The sequence below is a fragment of the Sander vitreus genome, chromosome 9 (genome assembly GCF_031162955.1).
Source record: "Sander vitreus isolate 19-12246 chromosome 9, sanVit1, whole genome shotgun sequence".
Classification (NCBI taxonomy): Eukaryota; Metazoa; Chordata; class Actinopteri; order Perciformes; family Percidae; genus Sander; species Sander vitreus.
This window is the reverse complement of record NC_135863.1, coordinates 30,137,388-30,150,342: the sequence shown is the minus strand read 5'-3', so window position 1 is coordinate 30,150,342 and position 12,955 is coordinate 30,137,388. Positions and strand designations below refer to the sequence as shown.

General features: G+C 43.4%; 1 protein-coding gene across 8 annotated transcripts in view; it reads right to left on the bottom strand.

Moving 5' to 3' along the window:
* Nucleotides 1-431: 431 nt before the first annotated feature.
* The window catches only part of suco (SUN domain containing ossification factor), a 58,624-nt gene continuing 46,100 nt past the window's right edge, over nt 432-12,955 (bottom strand). For 6 of the 8 annotated variants that reach the window (XM_078259625.1, XM_078259619.1, XM_078259621.1 and 3 more), the window contains 8 exons: nt 9,869-9,953; nt 8,317-9,678; nt 8,092-8,179; nt 7,852-7,956; nt 5,801-5,955; nt 5,343-5,434; nt 4,344-4,399; nt 432-3,717 (listed from right to left, as the gene is read on the bottom strand). In XM_078259625.1, the coding sequence (XP_078115751.1) occupies nt 3,151-3,717; nt 4,344-4,399; nt 5,343-5,434; nt 5,801-5,955; nt 7,852-7,956; nt 8,092-8,179; nt 8,317-9,678; nt 9,869-9,953 (2,510 nt within the window). In that variant the 3' untranslated portion in view covers nt 432-3,150. Of the gene's footprint in view, nt 3,718-4,343; nt 4,400-5,342; nt 5,435-5,800; nt 5,956-6,254; nt 6,501-7,851; nt 7,957-8,091; nt 8,180-8,316; nt 9,679-9,868; nt 9,954-12,955 lie in introns of those variants that run through there. The other 2 variants (XM_078259620.1, XM_078259627.1) reach the window with 2 other exon arrangements.

Sequence of the window (12,955 nt, the reverse complement as noted above, 5' to 3'; positions counted from 1 at the left end):
GAATTTCTCCAATTCTTGGAATAGTTGAACGGCTGTAATCATAATAGTAACATTTCCAACAACACATGAAGGCAGCGTAATGATGCCTTACATGCAGACCCAAAGTGCCAAGCTGGCTTTTATTTTATAGCACGAGCAAAAGTTGTCTCATCTCAGCTTTCTAAAGCCTGTTGGTGTGGTTGTACTGAAACACTCCAGTTGTAACCTCGATCAGGTGAAGTTAGCAGGACATATCACACGTGCATCAATGTGCTAATGTTGTGCATGTAAAGCCCTGTGGCAAAATCTTATTTCAATTTCAGAGAATCACCCCTTTTATTTAGTTTGTGAGTCAGTCTGTCTTTATGGACTAGGTAGCATTAAGGATTGATTCAAGATTGACAAACAATGGTGGAGTATGAAGACACCCGCAATAAAAGCCAAAGACAAAGTGAAAGACAACAAAAAAAAAAAGGTTTTATTTAGAAATTCACAGTTTCTAATGGCACTACACGTTTTGTAGTAACTCACTCCTGCACAAAAATACTGTGCCACTCTTCAGAATAATCACAGAGAGAAAGAGAGGGATAGAGAGAGAGAGAAAGAAAAGATAGCACTTGACATATTAAGGTAGAAAAACAAAAAGGCATGAAGAGTCATACAAAGTGCTCACTGAGATCCTAAAATTTCTCGCCGAGGGCATTCTCCTTATTCGCTGTGTTACAGGATAAGCAGTTTCAAAAGTAGTCTTTCTCATAACACAGACACACACACGCATACATGAGGGTTACACACACACACAAACATAAGATCATCCACATTCAAAAAAAAAAAAAAACTCATGATTTGCTCGGCTTAATTAATAGTGTTCCAAATGTACCCATCTTTGCTGCGTTCCCTTTATTCAACAATTAATATTCATCCCCTCACAAACCACAAGTATCAATCAAGGTGGGGGGCGAACACATAAAGTCAAAGAGCAATGACAAGTGAATAAAAGACAATTGTATACAATGAGAGTGAGGATGCACAGATCAGCTAGAAAGCAAGCATGTAGAGTCATTGTAGCGTTTCAAGCTCCCAATGGGAACCTGTTAAGAGTGGCTAATAAAGCAGGCATATAAAAAAAATGTCTTCACAGTCACAATAAGTCGTGCAATGGGGGGGGGTTAAAGATATGTAAAGAGAAAGAGGAGCTATAGAAGCTGGTCAGGACAGGTAATGATGCTCTTTTGGGAGACTAGAGTAAGAAGAAAGTTCTCTGTCAGAATGTACCCAAATGCAACCACACAGAGCCAGTCAGAAACTGCATACATACAGAAAAATATACATGTTATTACTTAAAACTACGCCGTTTAAACATTAAACTGAACGTTAACATAGGTCAGTCATGTAATCATGAACAGGGCGAGTTAAAATGGGTTGGCTAGCGATCCGACAAAGATGCTGAAATGAGCACATAGAAGACGAGACAATAATGAACACTCAGATTGACCCTTTCCACTACGTCCTACCACCCAGCTGCTCTCAACATAATACAAAAGCAGCAGTGCGAGGATCCTAAGAAGCCTAGTTTTCTAAATCAATACTTCATCTTGTTGCTGCTGCAGGATATGTGACTGCTATCATATTGGTCAGATATTTCAGGCAGAGGCAAACAGAGTTAGGGTCTGCCATAATGTCAAAGCCTAAGCTAAAAAGAAAAAGAAAAAAAAATGTCCGAGGTCGAGCCATCCACCATGGCCATGTGTCGGTGTGGTTGAGTGGATTGCGCTGTAATATTTTATTTATGAAACATACGGTCATGGATAAACTGCTTTGGCACTGCAGGATTGGGAGACGGGCAACAAAGTTAGGTTAGAAAAATCTGCAGTCATTCGAATAAATAAATAGATAAATAAAACTGGTCTGTCAGACTAGGCTGCAGGGTGCCAGTAAGTGCGAGTGAGTGGGTGAGTGAGTGTGTGTGACGGAAGTGTAAACATTCAGTTTTGCACAATGTGGTCCTACAGTACATTGTGCCCTAAACAGCAAACTTATACATCCATACTTATGTGACGATTCAAACCACACGAGCAATGATAAGAGAGGAGCATGGCTCAGTAGTGGATAAAAGATACATAAACATATACCTGAAAAAAAAAAGACAATAAAAAAACCCATGGCTTGCCTTTAGCCTGTTCCCCACAGTCACAATATCCCCTGTAACAGTGCAATTTCTCTTTATTCGGTGTGGGAGCAAGCTCTTTGGGCCCAGCCCAAACTAACCGGGTAGGGACAGTTCACAGAACAATTCCTTGTGAATTAGTAGGATCTACAGACTGCTGCAATTGTATTTGTAATATGGGGTTAAATGGGACACTAAACTGAGAGGACGGACACATTCGGACGTGTAAAAGTCTGTTCTTCATTCAGCTCTGATGGTTGGTTTGGAACAGACTGACAGAACCGGAGGAAGAGAAACAATGAAAGTTGAACACTCTGGTCCCATACAAACACCTGCAGTCATGTTAGGATGCAATACAAAGACAGAAAGGATAAAATGAATGCAATGAAAGACAGAAGGTGATATAGAAGTAGTTTGTCATGCTCCACAGTTCTCTCACGACGACACATTTCATCCAAAAGAGCAGCCTTAATACTTCTTGATGCCCACTTAGGTAAAGGAACGTAGAGTTGAGGCCAGCACCTCTCCTCACTGTGCTCAAAGTGGGGATGAACACTTATTGGTGCTGAACTGTCATGGGACAATGTGCTTATCCAGTAGAAAAAAAAACAAGAAAAAAAACAAGAAAAAAAACATTCTCAACGCACTTCAATGGATTTGACTTGTAATAATGTTTCACTCCCCACCTCAGTGTCTCTCTCTGTCCACATCAACAATTCTTTAAATGTCACATTTGTTTTAGCATTAAAAAGGTCGAGAACAGATATAAAGGCACATAACCGTGAACAGCTCTTTGACAGGAGTGGATAAGGAACTGGATGATGTGGAGCTACTGCTGCCCCAGCCACTTCAGTTCCACGGTGTGCCTGGGTGCTCATGGGAAATGTGGTTCTTTTGGATGCAGTAAGACCTCATCTCCTCACAAGTCTGCTACCATATAGTGTGTGTGTGTGTGTGTGTGTGTATATGGTTGTTAACAGAAAGTTGTGTAAAAGTAAGAGTATTCAGACATGTCCGGTGACTGCTGTCACCCCGATGGTCCCGACACTGATCTCCTCGTTTCCCTTTATAAGCTGCTGCAGGCTGGGCAGAGAACCCAGGCTCCCCCGCCGCATGGTAGGGAACTGCAGCTCCGTCTGCCGCGACTTCCGCCGCTTCATCGAGCGCTTCTCCTGGCGGGACTTGGTGGGAGACTGATGGAGGGAGAAAGACGGGCCGTGTCCGTTGCACAGGCCGGAGGAGGGGAACACGGGAGAGGGAGGTGGAAGACGGCTTGTGTAGGACTCCTCAGAGTGGGTGGACGAGCTGCAGCTGCTAGTCTCTGAGGGGAACTCCTTGGAGGTGCAAGTGGGCAGGGATGACACCTCCTCTGCAGAGGGAGGAGGAGGAGGCGGTGGGAGAGAAGGAGGAGGAGGAAGAGGAGGAGGTGATGGTGGTGGTGCTTGTGGTGGAGCAGGGAGGCATGGGTGGAAGCCGTTGCAGTTTAGATCCCCGTTTCCGAGTGGAGCAGAGGGATCGGCTGGCTTCAGAATCTCAACCTTGTCCAACGACTTTGTCTTGCAGCGCTTTTTCTACAGGAAAAACACAAGACAGGAGGAACGAATGATACAAAAAATAATGAAAAAAAAAACACTTCAGAGAATGACAAGATACATCTAATAACGTAAAGTCATATTAACCACTTCTGCGCTAGACACCGAGGCCATACAAATGGATCAAAGAAGGGTGGGAAAGTTTCATAGGGAATGATGGAATATAGGAGACACAGATATGATCAAAACGACTTATCTTAAAAGTGTTTCTAACTGCTCAGTGCTGTGCTATGATACAAGTCCACAGTACACCACGCTTTACTTACATCACCAAATGTTCCACAGGATAAGAGTTGTGTGTGATGCGTTTTAATTTTTGAGGGACTTGCATCGAAATCTGTTTTTCAAAAATCAGATGACATGCCCAAAAAGTGTCCGCACAGAAGTGGTTAACAGGCATTTGGAGTGGGCTGAATCTTAACACTCTTCAGCTGCTCCCTTATCTCGGCTACTCCACTGAGCTCAGGAATCCGTGACTGACGAAGATGCCTTTCACTGCTCTAGCACACTTATTGTACAGACAGACTTGACACTAGAAAACACACAGCACTTAAAAGTAAGGTGGCCGTCACAGCCAACAGCAGCAGTTGGAACAGACACTGTACCTTTTTCTCTGGAGAAAACCTTAGAGGTTCTACAATGTACAAGTCATCTGGACCTACTGGGGAGGGGAGAGAGGGGCCAGGTTAATGATGGAATGGCAAACAGGAATACATACATGTAACAAGCATGAAGTGACCTTGCAAGTAGTTGTATTAAAGATGCAATGGCAAAAATCTATTTAACAATCATGACTTAATGTTTGCAGAAGATAACGAGTAATTTGACTAAACTCGGGTTAAGCTTTAAAAAATTTTTAAAAAAAAAAATCACAGAGAAATGTGTCATTTTATTATCAATTACTACTTGCAAATGTCTATCATGAGTCAGCAAAGCATCATGCTCTATAATTACACTCCTTAAGCCAGCATGTGGGCAAAACCTGGCAATGACAGCCTTCAGCCTCAAGGACACACACACACACACACACACACACACACACACACACACACACACACACACACACACACACACACACACACACACACACACACACACACACACACACACAGTTGAGGGATAATGAACAGCAGGGGGAGTTTTAGGTTTAATGAGTCAAAGACTTTATTCTTTTATTGCTTGCACCAGCCTCTCCCTGTGGGCTTGTGTAGCTCAAGGTACTGGCAACACCAGGGACTAAGCATGACAACATGTGTGAGAGGAAACTGCAGAGAAATAGCCCAAATGAGATTTGGAAAGACAGAAAGAATGAAGAAGGATTAGGATAGTACTTGGATGTGGACAGTTGTGCAGTGAGAGCTGCAGCAGTCTGACGCAACTAGCCTGAAAAGGTCTACAGCAGCGAGAATATGATATTTGCAATGAGCTATGACTGTAGCATCAAGCCTCAATGTTACGCTTATGTTTCAATGACAAAAAAAAAAAGAGAGAGAAACAACAGAAAAACAGAGGAGAGGGCAGGTTTGAGGAGAGACTTGAGTACAGTGTGTGTGTGTGTGTGTGTGTGTGTGTGTGTGTGTGTGTTTAGGAGAGGGGGCTCTTACCTTCTGTAGAGGACAAGTGGAATGACTTGGAGCGAACAAGTGGACAGGCGACCCTGCGCTTTAGGCTCATGTCGTCATAGGAGGAGAAGCATCTGACAAGAAAAATGAGTTTGACATTTGTGTTGTTTACATTGTCACTCCTCCAGCGTCCTACAGTTAGTGGCAGGACCAGAGTGACAGCCTTAGGCAAGCAGATCACAAGTGACGTAAGGAAGTGATGCAATATGTTCTATTCAAAAGCAGCAGCATATGACTGGGTGTAAGGGATCACGATGACAGATCTGACAATGGTAGAACAATACTATTATAAATAACTAACTGTGAATTAGAAGCCAAGCCTACAGAAGCAAAATGTCCTATTTATATGTAGTGGGAGGTTGTGAGTGTGTGTGTGTGTGTGTGTGTGTGTGTGTGTGTGTGTGTGTGTGTGTGTGTGTGTGTGTGTGTGTGTGACAGACCTCTTGGGACTGGGGTAGTGGTTGCTCTTGATAAGGGCTGCAGCGTTGGTGTTTGGAGAGGGAGAGGAGCTGCGGCAGCACTGCAGACACAGCAGGAGGCCCAGAGACAGACACAGAACCAGAGAGACCACCAGGTAGCTCTGACGGTCCGATACCTGCAGAGGAAATGTCCAACAGTGAAATGTTGCACAAGTCTGAAAATCCCATCCATTTAAAACATCACACTTTTGAACACATGCATATTAATGACTTGCTTCACATTAAGATGTAGTGTATGTATAAATTAAATATTATATGAGTTAGTTAGTAGCAGATTGTTTATTTTACACTGAGTCCTAAAGTGAGGTCTTACTGCAAAGACCTAGAATCAAAACTGGGTACACGCCACAGTACCGTTCATAGGATATGTATGTATGTATGTGTGCGTTTATACACTACCGGTCAAAAGTTCGGGGTCACTTAGAAATGTCCATTCCACTCCATTATAGACAGAATACCAGCTGAGATCAGTTGCATTGTTTTTTTAACCAGGGCAGCAGTTTTCAGATTACGTTATGTGCTTACATAATTGCAAAAGGGTTCTCGACTGTTCACTGTATACTGGGGTGTGCCTGATATCATTGGAAAGGAAACACTCAAGTTTTTGTTCCAAGTGTCAGGATGATTCTAGGCCTTTTTTATTTCCGTCCAAGTCATACATCTGTAAAAGGATTAGAATACACTGCTGTAAACACATCTGACAGGTGACAGACAACACAGGTCATTAGCCACATGTCTCAGCTTACTACAGAAAAAAAATCCAGAAGCCAAAAGACTCAAAAATGGATTGTATATGATTTTTTTCTACAGATGTGTCTGTGTGTTTTTTTATTTCCATTTGAAAAGTGCAAAGAAAAAAGCCAAAAAACTACAAAATACAACACTTCTCAAATACACAAACACACCCACATCAATCACCTTTCCAATGATACCAGGCACACCCCAGAGTGTCGGAGTATATGGGAGCTGTACCACTTTTAATTTGGGTATGACGTTTAGACCAAAAAGCATGGAGTTCAAGCGTTTCTTCAGCCACTTCTGTCTACAACAGTCGAGAACCCTTTATGCAATTATGTAAGCACATAATATCATCTGAAAACTGCTGCCCTGATTAAAACAAACAATGCATCTGATCTCAGCTGGTATTCTGTCTATAATGGAGTGGAATGGAAATTTCTAAGTGACCCCAAACTTTTGACCGGTAGTGTATACATGTATGTGAATGCACATTTGCCTAAAAACAAACAAAACATACCTCAAGGTCAACTTACTATGTTTTTCAGAAATTAATTCTTCTTTTCAACACTTCAACTATCACTCAAATTAATCAGTGAGTTCATTTTTACCAATAACCTGAGATTTTCTCTTAAAGAATCAGCTTTAATATCTCTCCTGACTTCTTCTTCACTTGTAATGGTAGATAGGGTATTCAGATATGCTACAATGTCTAATTGCATCATTGATTTGTCATGCTACCAACTAGTCAGCTATTAGTCCTGGAAGCCAACACATTGTGTGTCACATATGTGCTAAAATTTGTATAATTAGTCCATGTTCTTTCAACTATCATCTTTTCAGCATTTCCCTGTTCAACTTCACAAATGTGCTGTGCAGCCCCATGTCCATGTGGTCTGCTCCATTTCAGTATGACATTAAACACACTGTTGCATTCCAAGCTGGAAACCTAACACGTTTTCTGACTTTTGTTGGTTTGTGTTTGGCATGGGTAGAGCTTAAACTCTCAAAACGAATATGATAAATGGATAAACATATGAACAAAATCGGAAAAAGGTGCTATCCTTGGAGTAGCGCACCGCTCAAAATTGTGCTGAGCGCTCAAAGTTCAAATGATTTCAACTTTGACCTTGTTGCTGCTGACCTTTCAAAGCGCTACCTGCGCAGCGCTTTGCCTCTGTGGCTGCAATATGCTCTGCGGTTTTACCTCTGATCACGTGTAGGTGGCTTGAGCACTATGTTAGCAGCAGGCAATACAATAGATACAGGTATGTTACCTCTCTCTGCAGCTGGCTGACAGTAGCGGTGAGATTGAGCATCAGTTTAGTGACGTTCTCCAGCTGGCTCTGCAGGACTTGGATGGATTCTGTTTGCCTCTGGTCCTGAAAAGCAGTAAAAATAAAATAAAAAAAGAGTTACTCATACTATCAGACAAACACACACAACTACATACTGTTATGCTTCTACTTCTACTTGCGGAAACTTCTCTTGCTCGTATTGCCTTCGTGTAAACTGACCTGCTCCTCAGCAATGCGGGAGGTGTTCTGCAGTTTGATAATGGTCTTATTGAACGCTCTCTGCATCTCTTCCATCTGTTTACGGTATCTGAGCAACACAAATGCAAAAATGACATCCTGTAAGGAACCTTCCATAGTTTGGAATTCATAGTATGACAGCACTGGTCATATAAATCTAATATGCAATCCAAAACATAAACTTGAAAAGAAGGGCTATCGGTTTACCTCTGGCTGAGCTCCTCCAGGTATCTGCTGGACAGACTCATGTTCATCTCCAGGGCTTTGATCCGGTTGTTCAGCCTCATGAACACACTCTCCTTCTGGCTGGAGCCGTGCACCGCTCCCCCGTTCAACATGCCGTTCCCGGTCATCGCTCCACCATTATAATCTCCATTCTGCAGCTCTGCGTAGAAGTCTGTAGCTGTCCGGTGGACATTCCCATTTCCAATAGTGCTCAACAGGTCTTCGTCCACGGTGTCTTCCACCCGATGGGGCTCTCCGGTGAGAGTGAGCGAGTCCCCCTGCTCCCCGTGAGTCTGAGAAGTCTGGACATTGTGTCTCTGCGAGTCCCCACTGTCTGCGGCTGACTTTACTGTGTCTGCATCAGTCAGTGGGAGAGCTGCTGGCAGTTCAGTGGGTGGGGGGAGAAGATCTTCAGGCCTTGATGCAGTGGGAAGAGGCTGAACAGGCTGCTCCTTGACAGGAGGAATTACAATACCAGGAGAGGCTGTCTCGGAGGCCAAAGGCTGTGGGAGCGAGCTCACAGTAAGGGTGGGGGTGGCACTGCTGGCCTGTTGCGTCTCTGGGATAGTGGCAGCTTGGAGGGGTGGAGTGGGGACAGGGTCGAGGGCTGCGTCTTTGATGGGAGGAAGCAGCTTCTCCTCATGGGAGGGGGTAGGCACTGTCAGGGAGCTAGGGGTGTCTGAGAAACTGTGAGGGGGGATAGTGGCTGTTCTACTAGGCTCTAGGAGGATGATGAGCTCTGGAGTGTGTGCTTCAGGGATGTGAGTGTTTGGATGTGTGGTGTGCATCTCACCCAAGACATTCCCCTCATGGCCCTTAACAGGCACATCAGGCTCTGCAACTTTTTCTGTGAGGGGAAGAGCTTCTTTGACAGGTGTGGGATCAGGGGCAGGGATCAGTAGAGGTGTGTATGTGAGGGAAGGGGTGTTTGCATCAGGGTGTGTTTGTGTTTGAGTTCTCAGCTGCCTCCGCCTAAGGTTGCGCAGTCTTTCCTTGGCCAGCCTGGCGGAGCACCAGCGATGGAGGAGCTCCTGCAGGGTGGCCATGCAGGACAGAGACAGGGAAGAGAAGGAGGAGAAAGGACAGTAGGTCTGGCTCTCCCACTGGTTCCTGTCTGCCTCCCTCCTCGTTGGCTCCTCTCTCTTCTCTTCCTCCTCCTCTCCCTCCTCCTCCATCAGGGTGACAGTAGACTGTCTGGGCTCTTCGTCCTCCTCCTCTTCTACCAGAGTGACAATCTGTCTGTCCTCCTGGGAGTCTGGTGAAGAGGGGGAAGGTGTGGAAGAGTCACTGGAGACATTAGAGTCCTCCTGGGTTGCTGTGTGTTCTGGCTCTGCGGGCTCAAGTCTGGAGGAAAGACACAGATACAAATTTAGAAGCATTATAACAGAGCTTTTGTGTTTGTTGGAGGATTATAGAAGAAAAGTGATGTAAAACAACACCAACTTTAGTTGTATTTGAACTGAATCCATCCTTCTGTGACATATATAAATCACTTTGCATTCATAATGGTTTACTCGTCTTTAATTGGTCTTACACTGCAGAGTCCTTTGGTGTTTCAGCTGGTGTAGGTACAACTTCTGTGCTCTCCTTCTTTTCATCGTCCTCTGCTGTTGTATTACCTAGCATTTACAAAAACACACAACAGTTAAACTCAGAACAGGTTGCTGTTTAATAGTGCACAAAACCATATAACTTGGCAGTGGCAGCTTTTTCCCCAATGAGTCTGTAGGAGGCAAAGTGTAGAACAGAGACCCTTTTCTGGTGTCTGGCAAGCCCATGTTTGGGAAAGTCAGAAATACTGTGAACCAGTCTAGTCCAGTTAGAACTGATCTCTCTCCCACACTCTCACTCTTCCCTGCCTACTCTGCGGGTGAAAATGGAAATCAGAAATAAACTGTAAAGAGTTTCTCCTATGACAATAAATGGTAGGCTGACTTTGTTGAATCCCATTTCAATAAAAGGAAACTTATTTTTTGTGGCAGCTCATAATTTACAAATTATATAACTCTTGGAACAAGTGCTCTAGCTTTTACAAAGCTGGTCGCTCCGGAAGAATTAGGTTTTATTTTAGAGAGAAACGCAAATCTAAAAAGAAGTTGTATAGGAGCATAAGCAAAAGGTGAAATCTGTGTGTCAGGCGGAGTTTTCTCTTTAACTCGATGCCCCAGGGGAAAGGCTGAGTAAAGGAGTCATTTTTGGCAAGGAGCAGGCTTGGCGTCATAGGCCCCCCTCAGTCTTAATTCATCTCTGCTCCTCTACCAAGAAGTAAAAACACAGATAGCCAAAGTTCTGCTGACAGGCTGTTGCTTGAGACCTCCTGCCAATAGCCAAATAAACATCTGGCTCTCCCAACTCACACACACATGAACAGTCAAGGCTGTGCATTTGCTCGCACTTTAGAGGAGGAAATGAAGTGACCCAGTTTTAGCAACAGTTAATGTAATCAATATGTTGGAAGACAAGCATGCCGGCGGTTAGAGACAGGGAGAAAACAGGCAGCTGAACAGTGAGAGTACGAGCAGAGTGCAGGAAAAGAGTGACGGAGAAAGGAGGAGCAGTTTGAATATTTCTGTGGAATAACTGTCATGCTATTTTTAAAAAGGTCTTTGTGAAGCATAATAGTCCTGGTGTTCTGCAATACTTCCAAGACAAGTATTTATGTAGTTGTAATGAATGATTATGTATCTTCTCTTCTGTTCATAGACACTGTGTGGAGGGGTTGTTAGGGGACATGTGACACACCGATGTTGCGTCTACAGAAGAAGCAGAAGCAGCTCTGGGATCTTTGTTTATTTGCAAAATGTGTTTCAATCGGCTTTTATTGCAAATTGATAAACTAACCTTTTCACCTCAAGTGTAAAGTGTCAGATTTCATGTGAAAAAACAAAGTGTTCTAAAAAATAGATGAAATAAAAACAAACTTTATACTAGCTACTGATCAGAAATGATAGTGAAACGATCACTAGTGCTCTTAAAGACGTAGTGGCATCAAAACTGGATGGGTGACTCATGCTTCTTGCATCTTTACGAGAGCATTTTTTCGCGAGCTGATCCGGAAACGATCAGTGGTTTTACACGGATAAACCGGGCAATTTCACTTCATATAGCCCTGTGACAAGGTGTGGTTGCTCAAAGAGAATAAAAGCAAAGCCATGCCAGTAATAATGTTGGGCTCTGTTATGGTGTATCAAGCATCTCTGAAATCAGTAAATGTGTAAATGGCTCGCAGAATGACAGTCTTTTACTTTTACATATTCACTTTAATTAACTTAGCATGTTGCAATTTCTTACCTTGGAAATCCAGAGTTCTCGCGAGAGCACAATTTGAATTTGCTCAACGAGTCACTCTGGCATTGAGTAATGATGCTCATTAACTATGCCCTGGTAGCCGAGCTGCACCAATCACATCGGTGTATCTGATGTAGGCGGGCCAGAGGGGAGCTAAACAGATGATGACAGTTTAATCTACCAGTTAGCTCCGCTGGTAGCTAAGCGTATGGGGCTCTGGATCAAAGACAGTATATAAATGGACCAACAGATCCCGTTGCTCTGGGCGGAGACCAGTGAAGGATATTAGAAGCACTTTTCCGGTGAGGGCTGAGCGTTACTGAGCAGCCTCCAACTGAGAGAGACGACGTAGATGTGACGTGAGCAACCTGTCTGAAAGTTGGAAGTCTTCTGGTAGCTGTGCCAAGAGAAATCTCAATCATTCCGAATACTGCAGAGACGGAGAGTGTAGGTATATGTAAGGAGATAACATGGACACAGGCTAATTATTGCTAACTAAAATGCTAGTTAACATTAGTAATTAAACTTAAACAGCTAACGTAAGTCTAAACTGCCTGCGAGCTTCTCCTGTACTATACGGTAATTCCTCTACTATGCGACAGTAAGTCACAACAGTAAGTTATGACACAATAGTTAGCCTATTTTTACAAAAACGTCTGCTACGGAGCCATGACGTGAGATACAAGGTAATGGAGCCTTTTATACATTGTCGTGTTTCTTTAGAAATAAACAATGGACAAATAGAGTCTTTAAACGCTTCAGATGTAAAGTTATTCTCTGTCAAAGTGACGTCAAAATGAATGGCAGTCAATGGGATGCTAACGGCGGGTGATTGTTTGGCAGCATCAAAATGGCGCCATAGGAAGTTCGAGTTCTGAAGCGAGGCTTACCCCCTTGCTCTGGATACGTCACCCCGTGTATTGTTGTGATTGGTCATAGTGTTATCCAATTGCGTGCAGTGAGATTTTCAAATGCATGCTTGGTGCGCCTCGAGTTGGGCCATTTTCATTACTCAGTGCCAGACCCTTAATCTTTCGGATTTGGGTCTGGATTTCCAGGCTAGCAATTTCTCCTAAAATGTACAGTTTAGGAATTGATATATTTCAGCTTTCAAAATATATTATTTTAATCAGTACTGTGCTAACAAGTCAAAATGGTGCAAGACATTGTATTAAGTTGCAGCATCTCATTAAACAGAGCACAGTGATATTATGCATTTGTCTTCCAACAATAAAATGATAGGACAGAACTTAGGTGGAAAAATCAGAAAGTGGTCATTTACAAGAGACGTGGCCATGGAAGGTGAAGCAGGATGGAAAAAAAGGAACAGGAA